Source organism: Meles meles, chromosome X (genome assembly GCF_922984935.1).
Source record: "Meles meles chromosome X, mMelMel3.1 paternal haplotype, whole genome shotgun sequence".
Lineage (NCBI taxonomy): Eukaryota > Metazoa > Chordata > Mammalia > Carnivora > Mustelidae > Meles > Meles meles.
The window spans coordinates 19005620-19017191 of NC_060087.1; the positions used below are offsets into that span (position 1 = coordinate 19005620).

General features: G+C 38.8%; 1 protein-coding gene across 1 annotated transcript; it reads left to right on the top strand.

The window, feature by feature from the left end:
* The first annotated feature begins 9291 nt into the window (after nucleotides 1–9291).
* On the top strand, nucleotides 9292–11313 carry DDX53 (DEAD-box helicase 53). Its single transcript, XM_045994696.1, has 2 exons — nucleotides 9292–9373; nucleotides 9515–11313. Exons 1-2 carry the CDS (start codon nucleotides 9292–9294, stop codon nucleotides 11311–11313), a joined length of 1881 nt encoding a protein of 626 aa, XP_045850652.1.
* The last annotated feature ends 259 nt before the right edge of the window (nucleotides 11314–11572 follow it).

The window sequence follows — 11572 nt, forward strand, 5'->3', positions numbered from 1 at the left end:
AGCAAAGAATATTCAGATCAAAGTCAGACGGTCTAGAAAATACCACTTGATGTTCTCCCTGAATGATCTTTAAATAGCCACACACATTAATTAATTTTCTGCCATACTTCACTGGGGCTGCAATCTTTTTCAGCCAATTGAGACAGAGATTCCAAATAAGAACAAAACTATATCAAATACGATTTCAGCAAAAATTGAAAAATCAAGTGATAATATTTCTGAAGTAGTGGCCATGTTGAAAAGAGTAAATGGCATCAAATGCATCTTTTTCCCCCCATAAAATGCTATAATAAGACTGACAGTAGAACAACATGCCAGATTAATCTACCTTTAAAGACTGTTACCTTTTCTTCTATCAATTTTCTACTCCTATCATTTAGGAATATCAGCAAACTCCCAAAGAGAAGATTCAGCAGTTGTTAACATTGTCATTTGTGTTTCTCTTCCCCTACAATGATTCTTACTGAAGACTTAACTCACCTGCTATCTCCCTCAGTAGTAATGTGCACGGCAGAGAACTGAGTATAAGCCCTTGTCCCAAATCCTTACTCTGAAAGGCTTTATCAACTACAAGCAGTTCTGAAACCCCTGAGGAAGGCAATAAAAACTTCTGTCATACCGGATTGCCTTTTTTATCCCAGATTATCACAACTGAATATGTTTATTGGAAATGGTTTCCTTTTCATGCCTTCCCCATCTTTCCGCAGCTTATTGTTAATCGCCCTTGTGTATAGCCAGGAAATCTGTTTGAGTTTGCTATGTGGAGCTCAGGAGTTAGCTGTGGGACCTTGGAAAAAAACCAGCATATTATTTGTGCCTCAGTTTTCTCATTTGTCAACGGTATTGCTTTCAGAGGGGAAAATTAGAACATGTGCTTAATCCACATATAGGAAAGGGGCAAAGTGCTCAGAAACCCAAGATTCACATAGGTCAATATATTATTTAACACTTTATTGAGCTACAGTTCACATGCACGCAATTCATGCATTTAGAGTGAAGAATTCAATGGGTTTTTTTTTTGTATATTCATAGAGTTTTGAAATAATCACCACGAATTAATTTCATCACCCAAAGCCAAACTCTGTAACAGTCACTTCCAAGTTGACCTCACTTCCAAGTCCACCTCACCTCCCACAGCCATCCTTAGCCCTCGGAAACCTTCATCTAGTTTCTATGTATTTGCCTACTCTCGACAGTGCATATAAATCGAATAATAAGGTAAGTGGTGCTTTGTGACTGACTTCTTTCACCTCACATGACGTTTTCAAGGATCATCTACACTAGCATTCACCAATATCACGTTCCTTTTTATCGAACAGTATTCCACCATATGTATACAATATGTTTTGTTTAGCCATTCCTCGGGTAATGGGCATTTGGGTTATTTTTGGCTTTTTGACTACTGTAAATAATACTGCTATTGATATCTAGGTACAAGTTTTTGTGTGAACATGTTTGTACTTCTCTTGGTAGATACCTAAAAGTGGAGTTGCTGGGTCATACAGTAGCTTTATTTACGTGCTTTTATGGTAACTTGACATTTGACATTTTGAAAAACTGCCAAAACCTTTTCCAAAATGAGCGTATTTTTTTATATTTCTACTAGAGGTATGAGGGTTCAATTTCTTCTTCACATTCTCACCACCTTATCTTTGTCTTTTTTATTACAGCTGTTAGAGTTGGTATGAAGGAGTATCTCATTACGAATTTGATTACCATTACCCTTATGACTAATAATTTTGAGCATGTTTTCATGTGTATATTTCCTGTGGGTTAGCTGAAAATTTCTTAGAATTCCCTTTTAAGTTACCTGTACTGCTTTTGAGTGGTTCCTCCAGATATCACATTATGTATCTGTAACTTATCCCAGTCTATGGTACTATTATTTTATAATATGGTCAAGTATAGAAACCCTTTCTCTTTTTATGTCCCTTTACTCTTCCCAATTGTAATATATTTGTTTTAACTCTCTCCCCTAATACATTTAAAATGATATCATACATTATAATTTTACTTCAAATGTCAAACATCATTTATAAAAATTGAAGTTACTCTATTATATTTAACCCATATTTTTGCTTATTGCTTCCTTTCCTTCTTTTATCATTCCCTTTTCATATAGAGCATGTGCGTCAGCCATTATTTTACATTAGGACTGCTGGCAATAAATTCTCTTAGCTTTCCTTCATTCGAAAATATTTTGATCTTCTCTTCATTTCTTAAGTTATTTCCTCTGCATATGAAATTCTGGGTTCATTGTTCTTGTCTCTCAGCATGTGAAAAAATATTATGCCACCTCTTTCTAGCCTCTATGGTTTTTCATGACAAATCTGCTATCATTTGAACAGGTGTTCCCCTATAGGAAATGTGTCATTTCTATCTGCTTTCAAGAGTTTTTCATTGTCTTTAGATTATAAAAAATTGACTATGCTTTGCCTTGGCATGAATTTCCTTGGATTTAGTGTGTTTGGGGTTTACTAATATTCTGGAAATTTGTAGGTTTATGTTTTTCAGGAAATTGGGATAATTTCAGTCCTCATTCTCTTGAGTATCTGTTCATACCCATATTATTCTTTTTCATCTTCTGCAATTCCAAGGAGTATTAGAGCTTTTATTATTGTCCACAGGCCTCTGAGGCCCTGTTATTTTTTTTGGTCCTTTTTCTCCCTGTTGTTTAAACTGGGTAATTCCTAATGTTCTATCTGTAAGTTCACTACTTCATTCCTCTTTCATTTCCATTCTTTTATTAAGCCCATAAAGGGAGTTTATTTTGATTATTGAATTTTTCAGTCTTAAAATTCTATTTGGTTCTCCTTTGTATCTTCTACTTTTTGTTAAAAATTTTTTTCTTGTTTGTTTCAAGTTTGTTGAGAAGTGCTCACTGAAGCTTTTTTTAATTGGTCCTTTATTTTTTATTTTTAAATTTTTTTATTAATTATTTTTATTAACATGTACTGTATTATTTTCCCCAGGGGTACAGGTCTGTGACTCGTCAGGCTTACACACTTCACAGCACTCACTGAAGCTTTTTAAAAAAATGATGTTTTACTTTAAATCTTTTTCAGATAATTCCATTTCCCATTTCTTCTCATTGTTGGTATCTGTTCATATCTTCATCCTCATTCATCCTAGTTCTTGATATGATGGGTGATTTTTAATTCTAACATGTTTGTGTACTATGAGAATTTTAGTATTATTTAAATCTCCAATTTTGCAAGCCTCCACTGAATGATACTGGTAGGGAAAGTTGGGTCCTACCTTCTTACTGCCAGGCAGATTTGTGAGCCCATGTTCCCCACTGGGATTTCACAAATGCTGTGAATTAAGTAAGATATGCCACATTACCACTAGGTGAGCGTGGAACTTCAGGTTCCCCCACAGAGTTTCTATTGACATAATGGTGGGAGGAGGGTACAGGTTTGGAGAGGGCATCTCATCACCTCTGCACAGTGCTGAAAATACAGTCTTGGAGACTTGGTCTTCTTAGACAGCACCACAGCAAGGAGAGATCGGAGCATCTTGCTACCAGTGGATATGGATGGAAATCTAGGCGCCGCACTAAGTCTTTGTTGATGGGGGCATGGGAAGTGCACTGTGTTGTTGTCATTGTTATATTCTGCAATAAGCAAGCAGGGAAGTTATTATCAGAAAGATTTATTTCTTGATAGGCTGCGCCTTTCTTTGTCCTTTGGCTTAAAAGAACAAGTTTTACATGGGACAGTTTTTTTTTTGGCTGTGCCTGTGGGTGTTTCTGAGATGTAGGGTTCTCCAGCACCCAATCTAGGAGGCAAAGGAGGCAAAACAGAAAACAAAAAAACAAAAAATCTAGGGAACTTACCATTTTGTCATTCCTTAAGTTCCAAAATCCTTAGCTGGTCTGCCTTCCTCTCTCCAGATTTCAGAGTCTTGTTTTATATATAAAATAAATAAGCAGAAGGAATAGAGAGAAATGTGCCTACATCATCTTGTCCAAAGTCAGAAGTCTCCCCCTTTTACTATTTTTTTAAGGTGGCTACTAGAAAATTTAAAATTGTATGTGTGACTCATACCATGTCCCCATTGGACAAAGCTACTAGAGGTGTTAGATTTCTCACTTGCAAATAAGAAGGTTAGAAGAGATGCTTTTCCAAGTCAGTTTCTAAGGATTTCTACGATTCTAAGGATTGTTGTTTGGCTTCTCTATATAATGCAAATCATGTAGAAAATGGTTTTTCTTTCTACCTACCTACATCATAGCTATCAGAAATGAAATGGTCCTACAAAGCCCTTCAAATGACTCAAAATAGAGCCACAGGATAATTGAAACTTTTTATTTTTAAGACTCATACCAGTCTGTTAAAATTTCCATAGGAAGTGGTTGGTAAGCAAGAATTTCTCCAACAGGCCTTACTGCAGGTGCTAATCAGCTCACAGTTTCTTTCTTCTCTCTCTCTCTCTCTCTCTCTCTCTCTCTCTTTTGGTGTTTGTGCTCAAAGGAGATTAAATTACATCAAGAGCCTCACTTCTTTATATACCAAAATAATGCATTCTCCCACTCTGTGGAGAATAAACCAAATTTGATAGAGAAAAGTTTAATGGGTAGCTATAAATAGCACTGTAGTCTCCTTGAAAGAACACCCAGTACTCCCTGTTCCTCCTTCTATAAAGACTCCTTTTCTGAAAGTGCTAATGAATGGTTCTTGTTTCCTTGTGATTATCTCCCTCATCCTACACTTCCTTGTATTTTGAAAGACTATTAAAGTGCATTTCCTTCCAATATTCATGGTACGTAATCTTATTGAAATCCACTGGATCCTTAGCAGAACAATCCCAGTAACCTCCCAGGAAATCTTGGTTTCCTAGAAACCTTGTTTAAAAAGACAGTGCCTTTCAGCTTTTGGTACAAGATATGAAGTTCTCTCCTCAGCACTGCTGGGCTCCCCAGTGGTCCAGTTGTCTCCCTTCCCATTGCTTCCTTAGTAATCTGAGTTTCTCCGCCGTGGCACATAAAAACCTTCTTGAAAGTCATTGCTAATTTCCTTCTCCCACCTTTAGTAGTTTATTTACTCCTTGTCCTCCATGATGTATTTTACATTATCTGGCAGGTCTTCTCTACCTGTTCTCTTGCCTTAATTCCTACTATAATGTTCTCTTCTTATTCTCTTGACTTTTTCTTATTTCCTCACTTGGTTCCCTGTCCTTCCCTTCTCATAATCTGATTACATGGCTTCTCTGATTCCTGAAGATATTCTCAAACCTGTTTTCCACTACTCTCTGTTTCCATTACTCTCTGAAGAATATGCATTCTCTGTTTCAACTCTACTTTCCATGCTGATTATTCTATTTTCCCTCCGGTCATCTTAGCTGAACTAGAGTCCCAAATCTCCTGTCCTACTTCACATTTCCACTTCCATTTCCCCAAACCACCGCAAAGTAGATATGTCCGAAACCAAACTCTTCTTGCCCTATAAATCACTTCCCCTCCAACTTCCCTGCCAAAGAGCTCCACGATTGTTTTCTTTGAGGAGTCCCCAAACTGTCAGTTTGAGTAACCTTTGACTAAATGCTCCTTTCATTCCATCTCTACAATCAGGCACTAAATCAAGCATATTTTCCCCTACAGATGGGAATGTAGTGGAGGGAGAACGGCCTTGAAGCTAATCAGACCTGGATCTAAACTTGTCTAAGTTATACCATACCTTTGCATGAACTTGGATATACTATGTGATAACTAGGAGTTTCAATGTTTTCACGTGGAAAGGGAGGAAAACACCTGTTACAGAGTTGTGGTGATGAGTAAAGGGAAACAATGCATTTTACATGTTTGGCATATACTAGTACTAAAATTATTAGTTGCTAGTTGGGTCCCTGCTCATTTTAGCTGTTCTTTTCTTGAATTAGCACTGCCACACTCTGTTCAAGTCTCTCAGTTCAATGTACTTAAAATATCTCAAACACAGCCCCCATCCTTCACTTCATTGCATCCTGCTTTCCCCATACAGCCCTGCTTCCTGTAATACTGAAGGCATCAAGAAAACAACATTCTAGATTCATTCCTCCCCTTCCCATTTTTTATCATAGTAACTCGAAACATCTTTAATTGTCTTTTCAGTTCCTGAAAGTTCCCTCTTCCCTTCCCCTGACCCTAACAATTTTTCTCCATTTCCTCTTTGTCCTTAACCCAAATCTTCTGTCCTGATCATCCAGGCTGCCCTCGTCACCTCCCCAAAGCTACATTGATTTCTTCCCCTAAAACTTTAATACCCTCCTATCCGTAATTACACACTTCCTAGTGACAGAACAGACCTACATCCCTTGGAGAGCTGTGCCTCAACTCTCCATTCTACCAGACTTTATGACTTGCCATCATGTTTATTACCTGAATTGAATTGTGTTTATTTGCTACTCTGCTAGATGAGTACTACCAATTTCTTGGGTTTCACATACAAGTAACATTTCAAAATCAAATCTGGTTACAGGCATTAGTTTTACCTATTTTTTTTTTTTTTACATAGTAGGGATCCTTAAAAATCATTTGTGATCCTCATTTCACTTTTTAAAGGATATTTTCCCAACAAAAGCAAGTATGATGTTAGAATTTAAAAGTTTAAATTGGGGCCACCTGGGTGGCTCAGTGGGTTAAAGCCTCTGCCTTCGGCTCAGGTCATGATCCCAGAGTCCTGGGATCAAGCCCCGCATCAGGCTCTCTGCTTAGCAAGAAGCCTGCTTCCCTTCCTCTCTCTCTGCCTGCCTCTCTTCCTACTTGTGATCTGTCTGTCAAATAAATACATAAATAAATCTTTGAAAAAAATAAATAAAAGTTTAAATTGAGTTAATTTAGATTTATGAACAAATTCTTATTACCCTCATTTTCATTTTGATGTGGACAGAGGAAATTCTATCAGGAAAAATCTTGGACAAACATTTGGGAACTCCTCTAATTGTCTCTACACATCTACAATTTCTGTAATATAGTTTAATGAGATTTGGAGACTTCCTACTATGCACCAAGGAGTGTAACTGTGTGTGACTCTGTGTACATAAGTATTACTGTGTCATTCCACAGAGAGCAGAGCCAAGGCATAAGAAGCTTGGAATTAGCTCAAGGACCCACAGATAATAAGTGACAGAATTGAGAGCAGAACCCAGTTATTTAGGCTCCCCATACCTCTGCCACTTCTTTAGACTCTACATTACATAGTTCTGTGCAAAGAATAAATAGAGCAATATGTTTAATGGCAACCTTTGCCATAATATTTTGCACCTGCAGAATAAAATAATGGCCAGATGCTTAGCATCCAAATAGACGATTTCTACAGGTATTTATAAACTATAAAGTGCTATACAGATGTAAAATCAACCATAGTTATTATAATTATTAATGCTAACTGGAATCCCCCAAGTCTATGTTGCTTTAGATTATCAAAGAAAATTAAATTAAAATACTATCAGAGGGGCGCCTGGGTGGCTCAGTGGGTTGAGCCTTTGCCTTAGGCTCAGGTCATAATCTCAGGGTGCTGGGATTGAGGGCCGCATCGGGCTCTCTGCTCAGCGGGGATCCTGCTTCCTATTCTCTCTCTGCCTGCCTCTCTGCCTACTTGTGATCTCTCTATCAAATAAATAAAATCTTTAAAAATAAAATAAAATAAAATAAAATACTATCAGAGCTGTTTCTAAGGAAGTCCCACCTACAAGAATGATTTAGGACTTCAACATTAACTTATCTACAGGACAATTTTGGAAATCACAGTGGTTTAAAATTATCTCAATTTACTGTCTATAATATTTCACTCCTTTATTGTTGCCTATCAGGTATTGGGAACCACCCCACGCAAAATGGTTAAGAATGCCTTAAGCACAATCCTCTCTTCCACTACCTTTCTTCAGATATACTTCATCAGGAATCCCAACCCTTCACTTTTTGTCTCCCTTTGTTCCGTAAGAACCTCTTAGCCAGCTGCTCCACTAGAATGCATCTAATTGACAACTTTATGCTTTTGTGCTCTGGTTTTTTTTAGAGTAAGTTACTAAGGTACCAAACCAAAACCCATAAGGTAAATATCTAAGGAGAACATTTCAGAAAGGAGATAAGCCTGTTCCAGAGATTTTTGAAACAAAGAATACCACACTGGTGGACTTTAATTTAGGTGACAATCAGTTTCTCCAGTGGTAGGGAATGACCCTGAAAGCATAATCTCTCTCAGTACCTATAATACCTGCACACATCTTCAGTCTCAATAATTGAATACACTGAGTTCCGCCACAAAGTGCACTGCTTTTGTACATGGCTACGTGTCTCACTTTAAGACTATTTCACTTCATTACCATGGTTCCTTCTATTCTCCTATATCACCCACAGGAAACAAAAGGAGCAAAAATAAGTCACTTTACAGTGGATCATTGAGAGCCCCTGTCTATAAGCTAAGAAAAGGTTCTCAATTTATACTCTCAGTATAAAGTACTCCATCAAGTCCTTAAGGATATCAGGGCCTCTACTTCGTTCTCTCTTTAATGAAGGAGAAAAACAAAGTGACCCTGACATATCCAATGCCTCTAGGATTATGTGGTTCTGTAATACATACTATTAGTCAGTGTAAAGATGAAAACTTAGGGAAATGCTTATATTCTTAAGTTAAAGCCACATTTGACTAAACAAATTTCCCCTTTTAACAGTTAATGAACTAAAAGATATTGGGAAAGCTTTAAAACTCTTAGTATAATTCATAAAAAAGTGTGAGGGACTTGCCATGTGTTCTGTCAGAATAAGTCTTGTTGAACCACCAAATGAAAAAAACTCATTGACAATCAATATTCATCCGGAGCAGTGTTTTTCAAATACATCACAAAGAACATTAGTTTCTACGAAACATTGGAAAGAACTGAATTTAAACAGCTGGTGAGCCTACGAGGGTCAGCTAGACTTAATGAATTGTTTCCAAAGAATAGAGTAATAATTATTTATTATTACTATAATGGAAAGGGAAAAGTAATTTTACGGTGCGGAAACCCTGGGTCAAACTACTTAATCACATGACTAAGGTCACCATCGCCAGCAACGGGTCATGTGACAGTGTCACTTTAAATTTTGCGTCATAGGTGCCTGCCTACCTCGCGCCAGCCCGGAGTCCTGTGATTGGTCAGCCCATTGAAACCCGTGCCACTACGTCACAGAACAATTCCTTTTCAACGGCTGCATAGCTACCCACGGCGCCATATTCTGCTGATCAAGCGCCTGAGAAGAGGGAAGACTCAGACCGTGTCTTCCCACTCGAGGTAGGCTGAAGGCCAATACCACCCTTACCTTACTAAGTGATGGCCTGGGCCCCACCGCAGAAAAAGGCAGAGCCTAATCCAGGAAATTTCAGGGCCCGCCAGGATGGCAGGGGCGGCAGCAGTGGCGGCAGTGGCCCCGGTGGCGGCAGTGGCCCCAGTGGCGGTAGCGGCGGAGGTGGCGGCGGCGGCGGTGGTGGCGGCAGCAGCGGTGGCAGTGGCAGCAGGGGTGGCGGTGGCAGTGGAAGGGGCAGAAGCGGCAGAGGCTGGAGCGGCCCCACGGGCTACACAGAGGTGAGAGCCTCAGGCCTCGGGGAGCCACCTCTCTGCTTTAGATTGAAGAACAATATGATTGGTATGGTGATTGGTCGTGGTGGATCAAAGATAAAAGATATACAGGCTACAACAAGCACCAAAATACAGATCATAAAAGGTGATTGTGAAGCAGAGGTAAAAATTTTTGGCACAAAGGACATGAAAGCAAAGGCCAAAGCAGCTATAGATGCTCTTGTTAAGAAACAAGAACGAGGCCACCATTCAGAGTCCCGTGTCGAGAGTGCCGCACCTCAGGCCTCTGCTGGAAGAGAGCTCCGCCCAGATAACACTGGTGCCAGACAAGTTCAGCCACTGATAGACTGGGACCAAATCAGAGCAGAAGTTGTAGAGTGGGAAAAAAGAAAATGGGCAGATTTACCACCAATTAAGAAAAACTTCTATGTAGAATCTGAAGCAACGAGCTCATTGTCTAAAGCTGAAATAGATACGTGGAGAAAGGAAAATTTTGACATAATGTGTGACGACTTGAAAGATGGCAAAAAGCGCCCCATTCCCAACCCGACTTGTCAATTTGAGGATGCTTTCCATCCTTACCCTGAACTCATGAAAAGCATTTCAAGAGCAGGTTTTCAAAAGCCAACACCCATTCAGTCACAGGCGTGGCCAATTATTCTGCAAGGAATAGATCTTATAGGTGTTGCCCAAACTGGAACAGGCAAAACATTGTCCTATTTAATGCCTGGGTTTATTCATCTCAATAATCAACCAATACCTAGAGAGGAAAGAAATGGGGCTGGCATGCTAGTCCTTACACCCACTAGAGAATTAGCTCTTCAGGTGGAAGCTGAATGTTCTAAGTACTCATATAAAGGTCTTAAAAGTGTTTGTATATATGGTGGTGGAAGTAGAGAACAACAAATACGAGATATTACCAAAGGCATAGATATCATTATTGCAACACCTGGACGACTGAATGATCTGCAAATGAATAACTTTGTCAACTTACGAAGCATAACCTACTTAGTCTTAGATGAAGCAGATAAAATGCTAGATCTGGGGTTTGAACACCAGATAATGAAGATTTTATTAGATGTGCGCCCAGACCGCCAGACTATTATGACAAGTGCAACTTGGCCAGATACCATTCGTCGACTTGCTCAGTCTTACCTGAAAGAACCTATGATTGTTTATGTTGGTACTCTAGATCTAGTTGCTGTTAATACAGTGAAGCAAAATGTAATTGTTACCACAGAAGAAGAAAAACGATCTCTTATCCAAGAATTCTTACAGGATCTGTCACCCCACGATAAAGTCATTGTGTTTGTCAGCAGAAAACTTGTTGCTGATGACTTATCAAGTGATTTGAGCATCCAAGGCATACCAGTGCAATCATTGCATGGCGACAGAGAACAGAATGATCGTGAACGAGCACTGGATGACTTTAGAAGTGGAAAAGTGAAAATACTGATTGCTACTGATTTAGCATCCAGAGGTCTTGATGTTAATGATGTCACACACGTATATAATTATGACTTCCCACGCAATATTGAAGAATATGTACACAGAGTGGGGCGTACTGGAAGAGCAGGGAAGACGGGTGTATCAATAACCCTCGTGACTCAGAGTGATTGGAAGATTGCCACTGAATTGATTAAAATTCTGAAACGAGCAAATCAGAGTGTCCCTGAAGATCTCCTAAGAATGGCTGAGCGATTCAAAATGCACAAACAAAAAAAAGACACGGGAAAAAAATCAAAATCTCAAGGAAAACCCAGAGAGTTTTACTGATATCTACATTGAAGAGTTGTGTTATGCTCCTGGAAGACTGAAGATATGTTAAAGATCTGGCAGTTTAAAGACATCCCATCAATTCTTAAATACTAAGCTTTCAATGCCATTTATGTTCCTTAATAAAATCAAACATATTTGAAAAATGAGAGAGTAAGAGCTTATTTGGAAAAAAAATGTTATGTGTTGGGTGATTTTTTTTTTAAGAGAAAGAGTGCATGAGTGTGGGGGAGGAGAGTGGGGTGGGGACAAAGGGAAA